General features: G+C 42.1%; 2 protein-coding genes across 7 annotated transcripts in view; both read left to right on the top strand.

Moving 5' to 3' along the window:
• The first annotated feature begins 6655 nt into the window (after positions 1 to 6655).
• On the top strand, positions 6656 to 21919 carry gan (gigaxonin). Of its 6 annotated transcripts, none has more exons than XM_020456156.2 (12): positions 6656 to 6939; positions 7329 to 7526; positions 7901 to 8015; positions 8268 to 8618; positions 8843 to 9063; positions 9453 to 9574; positions 11552 to 11664; positions 12908 to 13057; positions 13151 to 13287; positions 16693 to 16827; positions 18317 to 18426; positions 18555 to 21919. In XM_020456156.2, exons 2-12 carry the CDS (start codon positions 7336 to 7338, stop codon positions 18734 to 18736), a joined length of 1827 nt encoding a protein of 608 aa, XP_020311745.1. In that variant the 5' UTR covers positions 6656 to 6939; positions 7329 to 7335; the 3' UTR covers positions 18737 to 21919. The 6 variants fall into 6 exon arrangements, with proteins under 6 accessions (XP_020311745.1, XP_031656884.1, XP_020311746.1 ...); XM_020456157.2 differs by lacking the exon at positions 6656 to 6939 and adding an exon at positions 6949 to 7035; XM_020456158.2 differs by lacking the exon at positions 6656 to 6939 and adding an exon at positions 6989 to 7248.
• A 333-nt stretch (positions 21920 to 22252) lies between these two features.
• The window catches only part of cmip (c-Maf inducing protein), a 39967-nt gene continuing 39062 nt past the window's right edge, over positions 22253 to 23157 (top strand). Inside the window, exon 1 of the mRNA XM_020456249.2 lies at positions 22253 to 23110. Coding sequence (XP_020311838.1) covers positions 22790 to 23110 — 321 coding nt within the window. The 5' untranslated portion in view covers positions 22253 to 22789. The remainder of the gene's footprint in view (positions 23111 to 23157) is intronic.

The raw sequence follows: 23157 nt of genomic DNA, 5'->3' as shown, positions 1-23157 counted from the left end.
CTAAAAATAGAAGAGGTTTTACAATCGGAGATCTTTTGTGTCTCGATTTTTAGTCGTAGATATGGCTAGCTACTAAACAGCAAGCTACAATGTTACAACCAGCCAACTAAAGCTAGGTTTACCAGCAAAAGTTAGCTAGTCAGCCTGGCGCCTGCTAACTTGTTATGCGCCACACCTCACATTTGTAACTTGTTCGCAAATGTGTAACATCAGCAACTAAATCATTTTACGAGCTAGCTATGTAAAATCATTTGAGGGTTGACATTGGTTATGATTATGACCGTGCATTTCAATCTCATAAAATGATAGGTGTGATGCAAGATAAGCATGCCTGATAGACATGGCTGTAGGTAGATACGGTCTGCCTTTCTACCTAGGCTCATTTGTACAGTCTTGGTCACTGTGCAAAGGTTGATGGTTATGCCATATTTCTTTCTATTAGGCTAGATATTGTTGTAAATGTAATCTCTGTGCCTGTGCACATGTATGCATGTTCAACTCGTCTATCCTAATGTTGATGCTGTGCTGGCATGGTTCAACTGTTGTTCAAACTGTATAAATGTTTTAGTTAGTCTTCCAGAAAATACTGTGGTGCCTGGGCTTCTTCCTGGAGTGGATTCTAGATACAGAAACAGGATTCCTTTGCCTGCGTGTGTCATTGTAGCAGAAATGTATCCCTTGAACCATATCCCTCTCGAGGGATGAGACATTATGCTGGATTTCAAGCAGATGACTCATGAGGAGTTGAATGGCAGGTAGATCATGACAACACTCCTTCCACAGCTTTACAAGTATTTCCTGAACTTACTGTATGTTTCTTTGGAATGGCAATTTCTTGACCATCTCTCCCATCTGCTGATCACCAGTTCTCTTAGCTAAAGATTGTTACACCGGATAATGTGATTTAACTGATTTATGGGGTACATTACTGGGCATTACAGGATACAGTTGATGTCAAGTTTACATAAACTACTTTTAATGACTCCAACCTAAGTGTTTCAACCACTCCACACATTTCTTGTTAACAAACTATAGTTTTGGCAAGTCGGTTAGGACATCTACTTTGTTCAGGACACAAGTAATGTTTCAAACAATTGTTTACAGACAGACTATTTCACTGTATCACAATTCCAGTGGGTTACGTACACTAAGTTGACTGCCTTGAAATCAGCTTGGAAAATTCCAGAAAATTATGTCATGGCTTTAGAAGCTTCTGATAATCTAATTAACATAATTTGAGTCAATTGGAGTTGTACCTGTGGATGCATTTCAAGGCCTACCTTCAAACTCAGTGCCTCTTTGCTTGACATACTGGGAAAATCAAAATAAATCAGCCAAGACCTCAGAAAAAATATTTATAGACCTCCAGAAGACTGGTTCATCCTTGGGAGTAATGTTCAAACTCCTGAAGGTACCACGTTCATCTGTACAAACAATAGTATGCAACTATACAAACCATGGGACCACGCATCCATCATACCGCTCAGAAAGGAGACTCGTTCTGTCTCCTAGAGATGAACATATTTTGGTGCGAAAAGTGCAAATCAATCCCAGAACAACAGCAAAGGACCTTGTGAAGATGCTGGAGGAAACAGGTACAAAAGTATCTATAACCACAGTAAAACGAGTCCTACATCGACATAACCTGAAAGGCCACTCAGCAAGGGAGAACTGCTCCAAAAATCGCCATAAAAAAGCCAGACTAAAGTTTTCAACTGCACATGGGGACAAAGATCGTACTTTTTGGAGAAATGTCCTCTGGTCTGATGAAACAAAAATGGAACGGTTTGGCCATAATGACCATCGTTAGGTTTGTCTCGCAAGCCGAAGAACACCATCCCAACCGTGAAGCACGGGGGTGTTAGCATCATGTAGCATCCTTAATTGGGGAGTACGGGCTCGTGGTAATGGCTGGAGAGGAATAGGTGGTATGGTATCAAATATATCGAACACATGGTTTCCAATTGTATTTTGTAAAGTGGTTTCTTGCATCAAACAGCACATTTTCAATCACCTCCTTGTCTGAAGGACAAGTGAATGAACAGGTTAATGTCAAACCCTGCATGTGTTTTTCAAAAGTCTCATGGAATGTAGGCCAACATTGAACACCACACATTTTATGCTACTGTAGGCTGAATGATATAATAGCTATTTCCATGTTATGGGATGCATTTTTCTCCATGATTTTAGATGATAAGCCATTCTGGTAGGCCAGATAATCAAATAGCCACAGTAGCCTACTTGGCCACTGTTAAAACTAACTTAAAGTGACTACAGCATCAGTGTTCACAGTAAACGTGTGATGGAGGTGTCAAAATTCTGTGCAAATGTTCAAGTTTGTTCTCAGCAGACCTGAAATTTGCTCAGTGCCTAAAGGAAATTGAGGGAACATTTGATTATGAGCCACATTATTCAGCCTATTGTGTGAATTGAACATATACTGTATATTGCAATGTGATTTCCCACAGTCAAAGTCCTGCAAAATGAGCTACAGTACAATGCTAATATTTGTAAACTCTTCACAGTTGTGTTCTCTGGATGTCACTGAGTAGGCTGATACCCAATTTTCAGGACCCAAGATCCATAGGTAAAGCTGTACATTGCGATATGAATGTACAATAGGCTGAATAGTGAGGCGATTTCCCACAGTTAAAGTCCTGCAATAAGATCCCAGACGCTAATATTTGTGTAAACTCTTCACAGTTATGAACATTTCATGGACCCAAGATCCATAGGCAAGGCTTTACCATGCCCCCAATGCATGATCAATTGTTTTGTTGGTCAAATTAACTCATTGTTGAATTGCTATAACAACATTTTGAACTTGTTAAGCATTATCTAGTCCAATTATGTTATGATTCCACTATTTGTATCTGTTTGTGTCCATTTCAATGCTGACTTTTATTTTGATGCTCCCTCAAGCAATTTATATATTTTTTTTATTTGACCTTTATTTAACCAGGTAGGCTAGTTGAGAACAAGTTCTCATTTACAACTGCGTCCTGGCCAAGATAAAGCAAAGCAGTTTGACACATACAACAACAGGGTTACACATGGAATAAACAAACATACAGTAGAAAAGATCTATATACATACAGTGTGTGCAAATGAGTTAAGATAAGGGGCAATAAATAGGCCATGGTGGCGAAGTAATTACAATATAACAATTCAACAGTGGAATGGTAGATGTGCAGAATATGAATGTGCAAGTAGAGATACTGGGGTGCAAAGGAACAATATTAATAAATACAGTATGGGGATGGGCTATTTACAGATGGGCTATGTACAGGTGCAGTGATCTGTGAGCTGCTCTGACAGCTGTTGCTTAAAGCTAGTGAGGGAGATTTTTGCAGTTCATTCCAGTCATTGGCAGCAGAGAACTGGAAGGAAAGGCGGCCAAAGTAGGAATTGGCTTTGGGGGTGACCAGTGAGATATACCTGCTGGAGTGCGTGCTACGGGTGAGTGCTGCTATGGTGACCAATGAACTGAGATAAGGCGGAGCTTTACCTAGCAAAGACATGTAGATGACCTGGAGCCAGTGGGTTTGGCGACGAATATGTTGCGAGGGCCAGCCAACGAGAGCGTACAGGTCGCAGTGGTGGGTAGTATATGGGGCTTTGGTGACAAAACGGATGGCACTGTGATAGACTGCATCCAATTTGTTGAGTAGAGTATTGGAGGCTGTTTTGTAAATGACATCGCCGAAGTCGAGGATCGGTAGGATGGTCAGTTTTACGAGGGTATGTTTGGCAGCATGAGTGAAGGATGATTTGTTTTGCGAAATATGAAGCCGATTCTTTATTTAATTTTAGATTGGAGATGCTTAATGTGAGTCTGGAAGGAGAGTATAGAGTCTAGCCAGACAGTTAGGTATTTGAAGTTGTCCACATATTCTAATTCAGAACCTTCCAGAGTGGTGATGCTGGACGGGCGGGCAGGTGCGAACAGCGATCGGTTGAAGAGCATGAATTTATTTTTACTTGCAGTTGGAGGCCACGGAAGGAGAGTTGTATGGCATTGAAGCTTGTCTGGAGGTTAGTTAACACAGTGTCCAAAGAAGGGCCAGAAGTATACAGAATGGTGTCGTCTGCGTAGAGGTGGATCAGAGAATCACCAGCAGCAAGAGCGACATCATTGATGTATACAGAGAAGAGAGTCGGCCCGAGAATTGAACCCTGTGGTACCCCCATAGAGACTGCCAGAGGTCCGGACAACAGGCCCTCCGATTTGACAAACTGAACTCTATCAGATAAGTAGTTGGTGAACCAAGCGAGGCAGTCATTTGAGAAACCAAGGCTGTTGAGTCTGCCGATAAGAATGTGGTGATTGACAGAGTCGAAAGCCTTGGCCAGGTCGATGAAGACGGCTGCACAGTAATGTCTCTTATCGATGGCGGTTATGATGTCGTTTAGGACCTTGAGCGTGGCTGAGGTGCACCCATGACCAGCTCTGAAACCAGATTGCATAGCGGAGAAGGTATGGTGGGAATCAAAATGGTCAGTAATCTGTTTGTTAACTTGGCATTCGAAGACCTTAGAAAGGCAGGGTAGGATCGATATAGGTCTGTAGCAGTTTGGGTCTAGAGTGGCTCCCCCTTTGAAGAGGAGGATGATCGCGGCAGCTTTCCAATCTTTGGGAATCTCAGACGATACGAAAGAGAAGTTGAACAGGCTAGTAATAGGGGTTGCAACAATTTCGGCAGATCATTTTAGAAAGAGAGGGTCCAGATTCTCTAGCCCGGCTTATTTGTAGGGGTCCAGATTTTGCAGCTCTTCTAGATCATCAGCTATCTGGATTTGTATTTATTTATTTAATTTCACCCCCTTTTCTGCCCAATTTCGTGATATCCAATAGTTACTATCTTGTCTCATCGCTACAACTCCCGTACGGGCTTGGGAGAGACGAAGGTCGAAAGCCTCTGGAAACACAACCCAACCAAGCCGCACTGCTTCTTAACACAGAGCGCATCCAACCTGGAAGCCAGCCGCACCAATGTGTCAGAGGAAACACCGTGCACCTGGCGACCTGGTTAGCGTATACTGCGCCCGGCCCGACACAGGAGTCACTAGTGCGCGATGAGGCAAGGATATCCCTACCGGCCAAACCCTCCCTAACCCGGACGACGCTAGGCCAATTGTGCATCGCTCCATGGACCTCCCGGTCGCGGCCGGCTGCGACAGAGCCTGGGCTCAAACCCAGAGTCTCTGGTGACACAGCTAACACTGCGATGCAGTGCCCTAGACCACTGCGCCACCCAGGAGGCCCAGCTATCTGGATTTTGGTGAAGGAGAAATGGGGGAGGCTTGGGTGAGTTGCTGTGGGGGGTGCAGGGAGGTTGACCGGGGTAGGGGTAGCCAGGTGGAAAGTATGGCCAGCTGTAGAAAAATGCTTATTGAAATTCTCAATTATAGTGGATTTATCGGTTGAGTGTTTCCTAGCCTCAGTGCAGTGGGAAGCTGGGAGGAGGTGCTCTTATTCCTCATGGACTTTACAGTGTCCCATAACTTTTTTGAGTTTGTGCTACAGGATGCAAATTTCTGTCAGGAAAGCTAAGGCTAGCTTTTTCAAACTGCCTGTGTATCAGAGAATCAGAGAAATCATTGGTTTCTACCTTCCCTGAAAAGTTGCATATCACGGGGGCTGTTCGATGCTAATGCAGTACGCCACAGGATGTTTTTGTTCTGGTCAAGGGCAGTCAGGTCTGAAGTGAACCAAGGGCTATATCTGTTCCTGGTTATAAACTTTTTTGAATGGGGCATGCTTATTTAAGATGGTGATGAAGGCACTTTTAAAGAATAACCAGGCATCCTCTACTGACGGGATGAGGTCAATACCTTTCCAGGATACCCGGGCCAGGTCGATTAGAAAGGCCTGCTCACTGAAGTGTTTTAGGGAGCATTTGACAGTGACGAGGGTTGGTCGTTTGACCGCAGACCCATTACGGATGCAGGCAATGAGGCAGTGATCGCTGAGATCTTGGTTGAAAACAGCAGAGGTGTATTTGGGGAGCAAGTTGGTTAGGATGATATCTATGAGGATACCCGTGTTTACGGATTGGATGTTGTACCTGGTAGGTTCATTGATAATTTGTGTGAGAATGAGGGTATCAAGCTTAGATTGTAGGATGGCCGTGAACCGCAAATTGTACTATTGTGGCTAATCCTTTTTGTGGCTAGCTTCACATAGGGGGGTGCAAAAGCAATTGTGTTAGGCACTGTGACATTGATCAACCACTGCTTTTTTATACCCTGATGAAAACCGCTTGTCTGTCAACGTTGGATATTAGGTTATTAAATTATTGCATCTGAGCTCCTAGAGTGTGCGGCTCTCCTTTTAGTTTTTCAAGTGTTAGATACCACCGACAGATGTTTGATTGACACAGGTGTTTTATTAACACCCCCTCATTATCATATTGGAGTAAGAAATACAGAAATGACTAAAAATGAATTCAAGTTTGAATTAGATAAATAATAAAATACATACAGATATGTATTTTTGTATTTTTTGTATTTCCTTGCTCATTCATTTGTCGATTTTATTGATTTATGTAATTATGACAGGTTTGGTCCTACATAGTAAACTAGTAAAGAGAAAACAAAAAACTTTAGTCGCGGGAGAATGACGTATCCCCGTAGAGTTTGTGGGCGTAACATGGTTGCGTCCAAAATACAGCACAATGGGGGCTGTGTTCGATTACTTTGAAGATGTATCCACCCTTTCTTCCTCGTGCATACATTAAACTGTATGAAAGCGGAAAACAATGTTGCCACGTATCCATATTTATCTCAGATATGTGATTGTTCCAGGGGAAGGAATGTAAAAGTATTTTAACGGAGCCTGGCTTGTAAAATAGAAAAAGTGTGCTAAACGCTTCTTTAAAAAAAAATTTTTTACCTCGCGTTCTGCTTCTGACTTGTGTGTAGTGTGGCCCATGCAAGGTAGGCTACAGTGAAGTGGGACGAAGCCAATGACTATGTCATTCCATTTGGGACGCTCCCTGTTATTTGTTTATATCTAGTTAGATAGCGAGCTAGGTAAAGTAGCGTACTATTATTGTTATGAATGTCACATGAGCCTGTGTGGTTGTATTTAAATGTTTGACCCTGCCAAGTATAACGTTAGATGATTAACTATCTATGTCACTTAATATTCAGCCCAAAATCCAGTCCAATAATTTCTTATAGGCAGCTGGCTAATTTTGCATGCTGACGTTAGCCTAGCCTACGGTCGGCTAATTCTGCCTGAAGGTAACTCTGGCATGGTAAATTGCTTTATTCCTAGTTCGCAATCCGGGCTGGTGTGCTAATGACATGTTTTTTCTCTGTAGGAACACAATGTCCAGCACTGAGTCCGAGGTTAGCGTTGCAGGTTCGGTGGTGTCAGACCCTCAACACTCTCAGAAACTTCTCAAGGCCCTTCGCTCCTTTTGGCAAGAACAATGCTTCCAAGACGCAGTGTTAGTACTGGACGGGGAAAAGATTCCAGTCCAGAAAAACATTTTGGCTGCGGCTAGTCCATACATCAGGTAATCCGTTAGTTATGTCTTGCTTTATCTTTTGTCGAAAGCAGAACTGTTGCAATGGATGAAATCCATTCCATGGTTATTATTATAACTTTGATACGGCTGGGGATGTGACATTGTTTCCAGCTGTCAACAGGGCGTCTCCCGCAGTGTCCCACTCGATGCTGGTAGACTGTCAATTGTTTTACCTGTCATGCTGATCACATTTGTATTTGTTTAGTACACATATTTTGCAGACATTACCGCGGTTGTAGAGAAATGCTTATGTTCCTAGCTCCAACAGTGAAGTAATACCTAACAATGCACTCAAAACCAAACAAAAAGGGATGAAGAAATACTAGAATGCGACACATACCGTATTCTGACATATTCCATAGAACAAAACTGAACTACAACCCTCCAAAGGAAGATGGATCCATGTACACCATTGAGCTTCAGGGAATCTCTGTCACTATCATGAAGCAGATCCTGGACTACATCTTTAGTGGGGAGGTGAGTAGTGTGCAATGCTGTAAATGGGCCTAGAATAATGTGTAAATGGGACTAGAATAATGTGAACATAAATGGGATTATTTTACTGGCTTTTAAATTGCCTATAACAATATTGTCCTGTACTTCCTAAGTCTTTTGAGGGAATCCATATTCCTATTTGTAGCTTACAGTTTTTGAATCTTATGTTCCCTACTTGAACAACCCTGATCTTACACTCCTCCTTCCGTCCTGCTCATTGTTATCTGTGTGTAGATCAGTCTGAGTGAGGACACCATTCAGGACATGGTCCAGGCTGCTGATCTTCTGCTTCTGACAGACTTGAAGTCCCTGTGCTGCCAGTTCCTAGAGAGCTGCATTGCTGCAGAGAACTGCATTGGGATCCGGCTCTTCTCTCTACATTACTGTCTGCACCATGTTCACCATGTTGCCACAGACTTCCTCCAGACACATTTCCGTGATGTGGCTGCCACGGACGAGTTCAGGGAGTTACCCCCAGACCGGCTGTGTGAGATCCTGTCCATGGAGAAGCTCAACGTGGGCAATGAGAAGCATGTCCTGGAGGCTGTGGTGCGCTGGCTCGGTCATGACCTGGAGGAACGGAGGGTGAGGACCTTGTTTTACTACTAAGGGTGTGGGGGTTCTGGCCTTGGTTCTGTCTGTCGGAAAACAACCTGTAGTATTCCATGGCTACAAAAGTAGAATTACAACTACAATTATGTTCAGAGACTACTACATCATTTGAAGGACTGTTTTTCGCACACTATTTGCCTATCCATTACTATTGGCCTCAGCTCATCCCGAGTAACCTATTTCTGATCCTCTCCCAGGTGCACATGAAAGAGGTGATGTCATCAGTGTGGATCCAGGGCCTGGACCAAGGTTACCTGAGGGAGCAGGTATTGGGAGAGCCCTTGATGAGGGAGGTGATCAGGGAGTACTGCAATGCTCCACTGGGGGGTGCTGCACTGCAGGGTGAGGCTCTTCTAGCCGCCTTCAAACCTCGTGGCTACTCGGAGTGCATCGTCACTGTAGGAGGGGAGGAGAGAGGGTGAGTATTTGCTGACTCTTACTCTGGGAGGATGTCCAGGCATAAGATGTCTACATTCTGTTGAATGTGTATATGAATCATACATTGTGGCCATAACGCATTAATTCTCATTTTGCAGAATGCTGTGGTTTTGTGTGCGTATGCTTGTTATACAAACAGTTTGCAATGGAAGTTCTTGCAAAACATTCAGAGACCTGAAATTTATGACAAGCAAGATGAGAATTTAAGGGCCGTAAGAATAGTGTGGTTGATATACTGAGAGATTTGAGGTGACACGGAGATTTTTATGGTGACACAGAGAGAGGATGATGTTAGAGCGGGAGCCAGTGTGTCAGATAAAACCAACAGGATATAACTCATTGACTTCCTGTTCTCTGGTTCCTGTTTAGAACGAGGAAGCCGTCAGCCATGGCACGCTGCATGTGTCCACTCTATGATCCAAACCGTCAGCTGTGGATCGAGCTGGAACCAATGAGCATTGGCCGAATAGGGCATGGGGTGCTGGCTGCAGGTTGGTATTGAATCCAGACCTAGTTTTATTTTTACAGTACCAGTCAAAAGTTTGGACACTTACTCATTCAAACTATGAAATTACACATGCAATCATGTAGTAACCAAAAAAGTGTTAAACAAATCAAAATATATTTAAGATTCTTCATAGTAGTCACTCTTTGCCTTTGACAGCTTTGCACAATCTTGGCATTCTCTCAACCATCTTCACCTGAAATGCTTGAAGGAGTTCCCACATGCTCAGCACTTGTTGGCTACTTTTCATCCCAAACCATCTCAATTGGGTTGAGGTCGGGTGATTGTGTAGGCCAGGTCATCTGATGCAGCATTCATCACTCTCCTTGGTCAAATAGCCCTTACACAGCCTGGATGTGTGTTGGGTCATTTTCCTGTTGAAAAACAAATGATCGTCCCACTAAGCGTTAATCAGAGGGTGTATCACTGCAGAATGCTGTGGTAGCCATGCTGATTAAGTGTGCCTTGAATTCTAAATAAATCACCAACATGCTTCAGGGTGGGAACCAAACATGCAGAGATGATCTGTTCACCTACTCTACGTCTCACAAAGACACAGCGGTTGGAATCAAAAATCTCAAATTTGGACTCATCAGACCAAAGGACAGATTTCCACCTGTTGAATGTCCATTGCTCGTGTTTCTTGACTTAAGCAAGTCTCTTCTTATTATTGGTGTCCTTTAGTAGTGGTTTCTATGCAGCAATTCGACCATGAAGGCCTGACTCATGCAGTCTCCTCTGAACAGTTGATGTTGAGATGTTTGTTACTTGAACTCTGACGCATTTATTTTCTGAGGCTGGTAACTCTGTAATGAACTTATCCTCTGCAGCAGAGGTAACTCTGGATCTTCCTTTCCTTTTGCGGTCCTCATGAGAGCCCGTTTCTTCATCAGTGCTTGATGTTTTTTGCAACTACACTTGAAGAACCGTTCAAAGTTCTTATGTTCCGTATGGATGACCTTCATGTCTTAAAGTAATAATGGACTGTTTCTTGCTGCTTATTTGAGCTGTTCTTGCCATAATATGGACTTGGTCTTTTACCAAATAGCCCTATCTTCTATATACTCCAGCTACCTTGTCACAACAACTGATTGGCTCAAATGCGTTAAGAAGGAAAGATAATCCACAAAATATATTTTGATTTGTTTAACACTTCTTTGGTTACTACATGATTCCATATGTTATTTCATAGTTTTGATGTCTTCACTATTATCCTACAATGTATAAAATATTAAAAATAACAAAAAACCCTGGAATGAGTAGGTGTCCAACTGTTTGACTGGTACTGTCTAGTGAGTATGCAGCCCATGGAAGAACTAGGACATTTTCAGCTTCCAGGAACTGTGTACAGATCCTTGCGGCAAGGGGCCGTGCATTTATGATAGAGAAATAAACATTAAATTCTCTGGCAACAGCTCTGGTGGACATTCCTGCAGTCGGCATGCCAATTGCACACTCCCTCAAAATGTGAGACTTCTGTGGCGTTGTGACAACTGCACATTTCAAGTGGCCTTTTATTGTCCCCAGCACAAGTTGCACCTGTGTAATGATCATGCTGTTTAATCAGCTTCTTGATATGCCACACCTATCAAGGTGGATGGATTATCTTGGCAATGGAGAAATGCTCATTAACAGGGATGTAGAATAAATTTGTGCACAAAATGTGAGAAATTAGCCTTTTGTGCTTCTGGGAAATTCTGGGGATCTTTTATTTCAGCTCATGAACCATGGGACTAATACTTCACATGTTGTGTGTTATTTCATAGTGTTGATGTCTTCACTATTCTACAATGTAGAAAATTGTAAAAATAAAAAGAGTAGGTGTGTCCAGTCTTGACTGGTACTGTACCAGTGCAGTCTTAATGGCAGTTTATAATTATGGATCCCACAATTCTCATGTAAGTCAAACCCAACCCAGTGTAAGGGATCAACCATGAATTAACACCATTCTTTGTCCTCTCAGAGGGCTACCTCTTTGTGATGGGTGGTATGGATGAAACTAAGATGGTCCTGAGCAGTGGGGAGAAATATGACCCAGACACAAACACCTGGACCCCAATTCCTTCCATGAAACAGGTATTCTACTTAATTGATAATGCCCTCAACCGGTGTTTGGAGGATATATTGGCACGGGTGGTGTTTTGTCGAGGGCCGGCAAACCATGCCAATATATCCTCCAAACATTGGCTTTGAGGGCATTATCACTTTTTTATACAATGGGGTTACCAACATATTCATATAATGATTGACATTTTCACATGTTGGTTTTATTCATGCTATGTCATCCTTCCACAAGATATAGTTCCGACACAAATCTAGGGTTGCTACCTAAGCCGGCTGGTTGTTCGTTTGCCATTTAACGACTAGGTCACGTCTGTCTTTTTATTCTCTATCTATGAACACAACCCAGTTCTTCCTTCTAAATGTTCCATTGCCATACTGGCTGGCAACGTTCTTAACCCTTGCTTACTAGCTAGCCAACTATGGCTAACTTAGTCACATCAAACAGTGTAGCCAGAATAACAATAGTACCTTAATTTGCATTTATGCAAGCTGTTTTCTAGTGACATTTATTTGGACACATCCATAAGAATGATGCCAACTGATTCATGATTTCGACTGGCTGAGAAACTCTGCCTGTCTGTCTGGCTCATTCCGACTCCCGACACGTTCATTACTATAGGATAGCTGGAGATCAAATTTGAATATTGAAACAATGTTGCAATTGTCGGAGAGGCAGGCGGCAAGGTTTATACAAATCTCCGCTGTTGAAAACTAAATGTTAGTATAAAAGAAATGTGAGATAATGTCTAGATGCTTTTATAGTGGAGATCAAGTTTATAAATTGCCTTGCAGGACTGATGACTGGATTGCGCAGTCAGATGGAACAGAGTAAATAGGAATTTTAACGTCATAGATTTAGCCGGTGATAACTTGTGGAATTGACACCTTCTGGAATGTGGTTTTAACCAATTGGCATTCAGGATTGGACACACCTGTTGTATAATACTGCACACAACAGAAACTGCAAAACATTTTCCTTTGCAATCCTTCCAACCTGTCAGTAGCAACATTCAACCCACTTGTTTCATAGACATTTCAAGTGACGCCATTTTGAAGTTACTTCAATTGGTTATATAGACCAAATGTCTTTCACTGAACCAAGTAATTTAATCCATCAAACGTTCCATGTGTCCTTTTTACTTGTATAGGCTACTCACTGGTAGCCATGTTTTATGTTCTTATCTATCCTTCTAAAGCGTTATCATTCTGAGTAATGCCCACTGTTATTAAAGGCTTCTGCTCTTTGTTTGGTCAGGCGAGGCAGAACTTTGGTGTTGCAGAGCTGGATGGGATGATCTATGTTTTGGGAGGAGAGGATGAGGACATAGAGCTCCTGACTGTGGAGGTTTTCGACCCTCACTTTAACACCTGGACAACCCAAACCAGCATGACAATGGTCCGCAAGGTGAGACATGAGCACTTCCAGCTTGCTATAAACACATTCACAAATTGCAACCTCTCTAAATCTCTCACCACTTGCCCAACAATCTCTCCTCAGATTGGCTGCTATGCCACCATGAAAAAGAAGATCTATGCCATGGGTGGTGGGTCATATGGAAAGCTGTACGACTCAGTAGAATGCTATGATCCGAAGACCAAGCAGTGGACTGCAATCTGCCCTTTGAAAGAGAGAAGGTACAGAATCAACTCAGTAGTTAAAATAAAATAGTTCCTGTCAAAAGTTTGGACACACCTAGCCAAGGTTTTTCTTCATTTTTACTATTTTCTACATCAAACTATGGAATCATGTAGTAACATTTTTGTATTTATTTTTTTAATCTAAATATCTTAGCAAGATTTCAAAGTAGCCACCCTTTGGCTTGATGACAGCTTTGCATACTCATGCCATTATCTCAACCAGCTTCACCTGGAATGCTTTCCCTTCACTCTGCTATCCAACACATTTCAATTGGGTTGAGGTCGGGTGATTGTGGAGGCCAGGTCATCTGATGCAGCATGTCATCACTCTGTTGTCAAATAGTCCTTACACAGCCTGGAGGGGTGTGTTGGATCATTGTCCTGTTGAAAAACAAATAATAGTCCCACTAAGCGCAAACCAGATGGGATGGCGTATAGCTGCAGAATGCTGTGGTAGCCATGTTGGTTAAGTGTGCCTTGAATTCTAAATAAATCACTGACCGTGTCACCAGCAAAGCATCCCCACACCATTACACCACCTCCTCCATGCTTCATGGTGAGAACCACACATGCGGCAATCATCTGTTCACCTACTCTGCGTCTCACAAAGACACAACGGTTGGAACCAAAAATCTCAACTTTGGACTCATCAGACCAAAGGACAGAATTCCACCGGTCTCATGTCCATTGCTCATATTTCTTGGCCCAATAAAGTCTCTCTTCTTATTGGTGTCCTTTAGTAGTGGTTTCTTTGCAGCAATTTGACCATGAAGGCCTGATTCACGCAGTCTCCTCTGAACAGTTGATGTTGAGATGTCTGTTACATGAACTCTGAAGCATTTATTTGGGCTGCAATTTCTGAGGCTGGTAACTCCAATGAACTTAACCTCTGCAGCAGAGGTAACCGAATCTTCCGTTCCTGTGGCGGTCCTCATGAGCGGCAGTTTCATCATAAGGATTGATGGGTTTTTTGCGACTGCACTTGAAAGAAACGCTCAAAGTTCTTGTAATGTTCTGTGTTGACTGACCTTCATGTCTTAAAGTAATGATGGGCTGTCATTTCTCGTTGCTTATTTGAGCTGTTCTTGCCATAATATGGACTTGATCTTTTACCAAATAGCCCTATCTTCTGTATACCACAGCTGCCTTGTCACAACACAACTGATTGGCTCAAACGTATTAAGAAGGAAAGCAATTCACAAATGAACAAGGAACACCTGTTAATTAATGCATTCCAGGTGACTACCTCATGAAGCTGGTTTAAGAGAATGCTAAGAGTGTGCAAAGCTGTCTTCAAGGCAAAGGGTGGCTACTTTGAAGAATCTAAAATATACTTTGATTTAACATTTCTTTGGTTACTACATGTGTTTCATAGTTTTGACGTCTTCACTATTATTCTACAATGTAAAATTGGACTAAAGAAAAACCCTGGAATGAGTAGGTGTGTGTGTGTGTGTGTGTGTGTGTGTGTGTGTGTGTACACACTCTCACTAACGTTTAAACGTTTGGGATCACTTAGAAATGCCTCAAGTCCTCAACTTGCAGCTTCATTAAATAGTACCCGCAAAACACCAGTCTCAACGTCAACAGTGAAGAGGCGACTCCGGAATGCTGGCCTTCTAGGCAGAGCTGCAAAGAAAAGCCATACCGCAATACACTGGACAGAGGAACTCTGCCTAGAAGGCCAGCATCCGGGAGTCGCCTCTTCATTGTTGACGTTGAGACTGGTGTTTTGCGAACTATTTAATGAAGCTGCCAGTTGCGGACTTGTGAGGTGTCTGTTTGTCAAACTAGACACTAATGTACTTGTCCTCTTGCTCAGTTGTGCACCAGGGCCTCACACTCCTCTTTCTATTCTGGTTAGAGACACTTTGTGCTGTTCTGTGAAGGGAGTAGTACACAGCATTGTACGAGCTCTTCAGTTTCTTGACAATTTCTTGCGTGGAATAGCCTTCATTTCTCAGAACAAGAATAGACTGACGAGTTTCAGAAGAAAGGTCTTTGTTTCTGGCCATTTTGAGCCTGTAATCGAACCCAGAAATGCTGATTCTCCAGATACTCAACTAGTCTAAAGAAGGCCAGTTTATTGCATCCTTAATCAGCACAACAGTTTTCAGCTGTGCTAACATAATTGCAAAAGGGTTTTCTAAAGATCAATTAGCCTTTTAAAATTATTTGGATTAGCTAACACAACGTGTCATTAGAACACTGGAGTGATAGTTGCTGATAATGAGCCTCTGTACACCTATGTAGATATTCCATTAATCAGCCATTTCCAGCTACAATAGTCATTTACAACATTAACAATGTCTACACTGTATTTCTGATCAATTTGATGTTATTTTTATGGACAAAAGAAGTCTAATAAAAAATATATAAACACATTTCTAAGTGACCCCAAACTTTTGAATGTGTGTGTGTGCATACCGAAAGTACTTGACATTATGGATTTATGGTACAGCCTTATTCTAAAATGGATTAAATTATATTTTAATGGTGGGAACTGGACCACGGTCATACACTTTTATCCAGAGCATCCCAAACATGCTCAATGGGTGACATGTCTGAGTATGCAGGCCATGGAAGAATTAGGACATTTTCAGCATCCAGGAATTGTGTACAGATCCTTGCGACAAGGAGCCGTGCATTATCATGCTGAAACAGGAGGTGATGGCAGCGGATGAATGGGATGACAATGGGCCTCAGAATATCATCACGGTTTCTCTGTGCAATTGTGTTCGTTATCCGTAGCTTATGCATGCCCATACCATAACCCCACCGCCACCATGAGACAAATCTCTCGCATTCACGACGCCATACACGTGGCCTGCGGTTGTGAGACCGGTTGGACGTACTGCTAAATTCTGTGAAATGATGGCGACGACTTATGGTAGAAAAATAAACATTAAATTCTCTGGCAACAGCTCTGATGGACATTACTGCAGTCGGCATACCAATTGTAGCATTGTGTGGCGTGACAAAACTGCACATTTTAGAGTGGCCTTTTATTGTCCCCAGCACAAGTTGCACCTGTGTAATGATCATGCTGTTTATTCAGCTTCTTGATATACCACACCTGTCAGGTGGATGGATTATCTTGGCAAAGGAGAAATGCTCAAAAACAGGGAGGTAAACAAGTTTGTGCACAATTTGAGAGAAATAAGCCTTTTGTGTGTATGGAAAAAGTTGCACCGTTTTTTTTCAGCTCATGAAACATGGGACTAATACTTTACGTGTGTGTCAGGTTTGACTTTAGAATAGAATACACCGTTATTGTCCACATTTAGATGGAACATTTATGAAGAAATCCCCTGTGAAGGATTTGTTTACTGTTGGTGTTGCTATTGATATGTTCTCATTGAGTGACCCCTGATGTTATGGTGTGAATGTCTCTGCCTTCAGGTTTGGCTCAGTGGCATGTGGTGTGGGTCAGGAACTCTATGTGTTTGGAGGCGTGAGGAGCCGTGACTCAGACAACCCAGAATCCAGCACCATGACCACCTGCAAGTCTGAGTTTTTCCATGATGAGATGAAAAGGTCAATAATAGGGCTTGTTACTTTGATCAAGAACTTCCTTATTTGAATGTATGCTTCAGCCAGAATGTGTTGGACTGGGTATATCCTTGTTACCTAAAGATGTATGTATAGTTGGAAGTTTTTACATACACTTAGGTTGGATTCATTAACTCATTTTTCAACCACTCCACAAATGTCTTGTTAACAAACTATAGTTTTGGCAAGTCGGTTAGGACATCTACTTTGTGCAAGACACAATTTTCCAACAATTGTTTACAGAGAGATTATTTCACTTATAATTCACTGTGTCACAATTCCAGTGGGTCAGAAGTTTTACATACACTAAGTTGACTGTGCCTTTAAACAGCTTGGAAAATGCCAGAAAATTCTGTCTTCTAGAGATGAACGTACTTTGGTGGGAAAAGTGCAAATCAATCCCAGGACAACAGCAAAGGACCTTGTGAAGATGCTGAAGGAAATAGGTACAAAGGTATCTGTATCCACAGTAAAAACAAGTCTCATCATCATAACCTGAAAGGCCGCTCGGCAATGAAGAAGCCACTGCTATAGAACCGCCATAAAAAAGCCAGACTACGGTTTGCAACTGCACATGGAGACAAAGATCGTACTTTTTGGCGAAATATCCTCTGGTCTGATGAAACAAAAATTGAACTGTTTGGCCATAATGACCATCGTTATGTTTGGAGGAAAAAGGGGGAGTCTTGCAAGCCGAAGAACACCATCCCAACCGTGAAGCACAGGGGTGGCAGCATCTTGTTGTGGGGGTGCTTTGCTGCAGGAGGGACTGGTGCAGTTCACAAAATATATGGCATCATGAGGCAGGAAAATTATGTGGATATATTGAATCAGCGTCTCAAGACATCAGGAAGGGTTAAAGTTAAAGCTTGGTCGCAAATGGGTCTTCCAAATGGACATTGACCCCAAGTATACTTCCAAAGTTGTGGCCTGAGGCCAACAAAGTCAAGGTATTGGAGTGGCCATCACAAAGCCCTGACCTCAATCTGATAGATAATTTGTGGGCAGAACTGAAAAAGCGTGTGCGAGCAAGGAGGCCTACAAACCTGACTCAGTTACACAAGCTCTGTCAGGAGGAATGGGCCAAAATTCACCCAACTTATTGTGGGAAGCTTGTGGAAGGCTACCCAAAACGTTTGACCGAAGTTAAACAATTGAAAGGCGATGCTACCAAATACTATGAGTGTATGTAAACTTCTGACCCACTGGGAATACAAACGGAAATAAATCATTCTCTCTACTATTATTCTGACATTTCACATTCTTAAAATAAAGTGGTGATCCTAACTGACCTAAGACAGTGAATTTTTACTATGATTAAATGTCAGGAATTGTGAACCTGAGTTTAAATGTATTTGGCTAAGGTGTATGTAAACTTCCGACTTCAACTGTATGTATGTGGTCTCTGTTTACTGTATTTGTAGTTGAGCAAAAATCTTTCAAGTGTTTATTTTCCCAACCACGCTCTGTCCAGATGGATGTACCTTGATGACCAGACTCTCTGTGTTCAGACCAGTTCCTCTTTTGTGTATGGCGCTGTCCCCATTGGTGCCAGCATCTATGTAGTGGGAGACTTAGACACTGGTGAGTTAAAGGCAGACTCCTGAAGTAAATTACCACTACTTGGCAAGCATTGGCAAATACATCTTACTGTATGCGTGCACTGTGTAATGTATACATCGATCTCTAAAGGTCTGTGTGTCTCTGCGCAGGTACAACCTATGACTATGTGAGAGAATTCCGTCGCAGCTCGGGGACGTGGCACCGCACCAAGCCCATGCTGACATCTGATCTGTGCAAGACTGGCTGTGCAGCCCTGCGCATCGCTAACTGCAAACTGTTCCGTCTGCAGCTGAAGCAGGGCCTGTTTAGACTCAGGGTCCCGTCCTCTTAGATGAAGCTCATTTAGGTGCTCTGTCTCCACACTCACAGCAATGGAACATGAGAATGGAGGTTGAAGGGACGTCCCAAAGGGGACGTTTGGAGTATTTATCTGCATATTTTGGTGGCTTTCTTAGGTTCCATCAGGGTATTATTCTGTGTGGGTACTTGCTTGAAGAGGGATGGCTTTTTAAACATGACATTATTTCATATGCAATTTAACAATGGGTATGATTTGTAAATAGGTTTTACTGACCATTTACCCATTGCTTTTTGTTTACTACGTTCTTGCTGCTGTTTGGTGAGTTTGAATGAATTTAAAACACATTTTAAGGGGAGAAAAGCAAGAATGCCATAGTACTGTCATTCATTGTAGCATAGGTAGTCATTTTTAAGGAAAATCTATACCCATGTCTAACACTGCATTTTTTTTGTTGTTAAAGATCAGTCGCTGAATGACAACGAGACATCCCATTTTCGTTGTTACCTTATAGTAGCTAAGGGATTCGTGGCCTTTGAATAGACTTGGGTGATATGGACAAATCCATAATTATATTGTGACTGAATTGTCACAATAATGATACGATAAATGTATGACATTAATGTGCATCAGTTACTTTTTACATTATCCTTAGGTACAACACTCAAGTAGTAGTTATCACTTGTCCTGTTAGCATTCGCCCATATTTGCAGCCTTATTTCAATTCAAACTTCACATTTATTTAGTATAGACTACTTATCGATATCAGTAAGATGTCCTCGGTGGTGGGTTTGGTTGGTGGCAATAATTTTTCTGGTTTATCATGACATTAGAGCTATACGAGGAGACTTCTAAAAGAACAGATGTGGTTTTACTTGTTCCCTTAGCTAAGGGACTTGTAGCTCTATAAAATAAGCAAAATGTCATCTTTACCCACAAACTTAACTTAGACTGTTTTTAAATGGACAGCTTTGAATGAGTAATGCCAGAAGCTGGAGCATATTTTGTATTGAAATGGTAACAGGTTTTATATAACGTTACTGTATCTTAAGTGAAATCTCTTTGGGACGTGCGTGTTTAGTGAATGTAAAGCTGAGTTAAGCCCCTTCCTTCCATTGGTTTCCCCTTAACCAAGCACTCTAGGCACAGTGTGGGCCAGAAATGGATTTAGAGTTACTGGTGTCACTCTTAAGTTGCTAGATGTATTTTGCTGATGACTTTTAAACTGGCTTTCCAGTCAGTGTGGATGATTTTTTTGGCATCTGTTAACCCCATTTGTTCTGTGTGAGTTACAGCTGTTGCTGTCCATCCCATTTGAAGGGAAACTCGTCTCTCACGTGCTACAGAACTCACAGAAACATATTTTTAAAATGCATTCACACGCCTTTATGAAGCCAACAGAGCTCAGGACACTTCTGAAAAGCACCAAGAACAAATGTAAGAACAGGTATCACAATTTACACTTAACACTGTATACTTGCAGCATGTTAGTGTATTGCTGAGAGACTCAACATTCCCATAGTCTTTAGTGTAAACTGTGAGAGTGACACTATCTGCATTCTAGTGGTCCAAACAGTGCTTTCACAAAACATTCACCCATTGTGTAACTATCAGAACACTGTGATATGCGCTTTATGCATTGTTCTTTGAGGAATTCTGCAATAGTACCATCAACTGGTTGTTAACCAAAGTTGGGATGTGAGAGGACCATGAATTCAAATCTGTGTGTATTTTTGTATTCAATTCTGTGGGGTAGCAAGGAAGGTGTCATGGAAAGAGCTCAATCATGAGTGTCTTCAGTTTAACAAGATGATTAAACAACACTAGCCAACTCAGTAGTTATTCCTCTGTGACTTCAGCCCTGGTTTAAATCAAGTAGCATTCAGGGTGTTGGAGTTTTGTTTTTATGTTTCAGAGGATTCAGGAGAAACTGAAGAGGTATTCCTCAAATAATCCATTATATTTGGGTTATTGTTTGTTTTAATCTCTCGGAAACAGTTTACCAAGAAAATCTGTTGACTTGTAACTGTGTGTGTCTTAGATGAGGGGCAAGCATCGGATTAACACAACAGGTTTACTGAAGATAATCAGGATGGAGTTAACCAAGCTGCTCTCATGACTTTCTCAATTTAACTATAGTCTTGTGACTCAACACCGAGTGGCTAATGTTAAACTGAGCCCTGAGAGACTACTGCTTCTGCTGCAGTTTGGACACAGGATTTAGGCTGGGATTCAGCTGGGAGCACTGCCCACTGAACTTCCACTAGAAAAGACTTGTGGCATGTGAAGGGAAGCCACCAGCGCACTACACTGCATTGACAAAACCTGTTTGAGATTTACATTGAGCATAATATTTTTTTTTAATAATAATGCAGTTTGTAAAGTAATTCATTCCACAGACATTAAGAAACCTCATGTTATTCCATAAGGTGTTGAGCTTGTTTGTAGGCCTTCATTGTTGCATTTCAGTGTGTTGGATCATTTTAAAAGACACTACTACATATGGGGTTAAAGTTCCTCATATCTGACATTTCAAAACTGCATCATGACAGTCACTGTTTTTCTTTCACTTTCAGCTTACTTAACATTTAGGCATGAGCGGCTGAGGCACATCTGCAATGTCGTGGTCAAGTTAAGTAATGGGAGTGGTTGGAATGGAAAAACTTTGAGAAATGTGTTCAGCTCCCAGTTGGAGCATCAAACTCAGTGGTCAGGCGATCTTAGAGCTTGTTTTCGACAGTGTGACCCATGAGATGAGTGCCCAAGATACAGTACGTCTCAAGCTCTTTCTACTGATTCCCCACAAATAGAACAGTTTGAAAATGTTGTATAAAGACTGACTTTTAATGAAGAGAACAGGTACAATTGTTCATGAGTGTATGGTTACTCTATCTCTGCAATACTTATTCTACTCTATGCTCTTCAGCATGCCCCTAGTCTTGTCAACATAGACTGTCATATTCAGTGGGTTTGTAACAACTGTTTCTTAGGTGAAATCTGGACACATGGATACTGGTAGTCTCTGACCCACTGCTGAAACAGTTTTAATGGGGTGTGTTGTGCACTCCCCAACCAGACAATTTGGATGCTTATCAATCATTTCTGCAAAGTACCAACGTCGAGATCACAGTTACATGGAAACTGTTTGTTGTTCATGCTTATTGTAGCCTAGTGTGCATCAAAATGCTAAATATTTAGCAATAAAATGGAAAATAAGCCTTTTTCTGTTTGCAATTTAAACTACCGACAACTAATTAAATAGGTCGACCTCCTCACATTAAATATTCGCATATGTTGCCCTCAGTATCATATCAGGTCTTCTCGTGATTCTTACGGCCCATGATCCCAGCAACATTTATTGAATAGACTGATAGATGTGTCAAACGCCGTCTTCAACAAAAATGGAGACGGCACTGCTAGACGAGAGATAATTAGCATTTGTCGTACGTCCTCCATTTTTGTATTGAGGAAACTGCCCTCCTATCGCACAGACAGTGGAGCTAAAAGACTTACAGCGCATCCGCTTGCCTCCCCATTGACGTCACTTTGGTATCACATGAACGAGAAAGGACCAATCCAAGTGGCTCTATCGAAGTTCTTTTGCGAAGATAGAGGAAGACCGAAAAGGGAACCTTGCCAATGAACATTTAAAGACAAAAAAACGTCGCCTTTTGGATTTGGGTCTTTTGTATCAGAGCTACGTGATTAGTATGCGTTAAATCTATGGATTATGTTAGCTGAACTGGGGCTGGCAATGGCCCAAACATATTGAATAGATCGTTGGGGGAGCAAAACGCGACGTTGTAGTGGGCATTGTACGGATAAAGGATTATTTGCCCACCCAATAACTGCTCCGTCGTGAAATATCCCCACCAAAGATTCGTTCATGGCTTTTCTGTCAGTGTCTCCGCCGTCTCTGTTTTCCGCCCGCAACACCATTTTAACTATTGAGGTCGCATCGCTGTAGTTTTGCTCCCAAGCCCTACAATCTACACACCGCCGGCTTTCCTTTTTATATATATTTTTTTTAACTACTAAAAGTAATACATAGTTACCTCCTAGGATCATTTTTGCGACCAAATAAATATGGATTTTAACAGCAGCGGTGGGGGAAACGAGCTACATAATAACCAATTCTATCAATCTGAGGAGAGCAAGCCTTTGCTTGGAGAGATGTCTGCGCCGTTGGAGGGGAATAATAATAAATTATGCGCCGGGCCGTGCAAGAGAACCCTGCAACATTGCAGCAGCGGGATGCGATATAAACTACTACAGGAGGGTGACATCCAGGTGTGTGTGGTCAAACACCCTCGGACCTTCCTCAGCAAAATTCTAACCTCAAAATTCTTACGGAGATGGGAACCGCACCACCTCACCTTGACAGACAGCAGCCTGGCGTCTGCGACGGTGAGTTGCTACTGTAGTTAACTGTTTCCAAAGGCCCTAATGTATTT

This window comes from Oncorhynchus kisutch, linkage group LG22 (genome assembly GCF_002021735.2).
Source record: "Oncorhynchus kisutch isolate 150728-3 linkage group LG22, Okis_V2, whole genome shotgun sequence".
Lineage (NCBI taxonomy): Eukaryota > Metazoa > Chordata > Actinopteri > Salmoniformes > Salmonidae > Oncorhynchus > Oncorhynchus kisutch.
The sequence above is the reverse complement of the archived record's forward strand: the minus strand, read 5'-3'. Positions and strand labels throughout refer to the sequence as shown.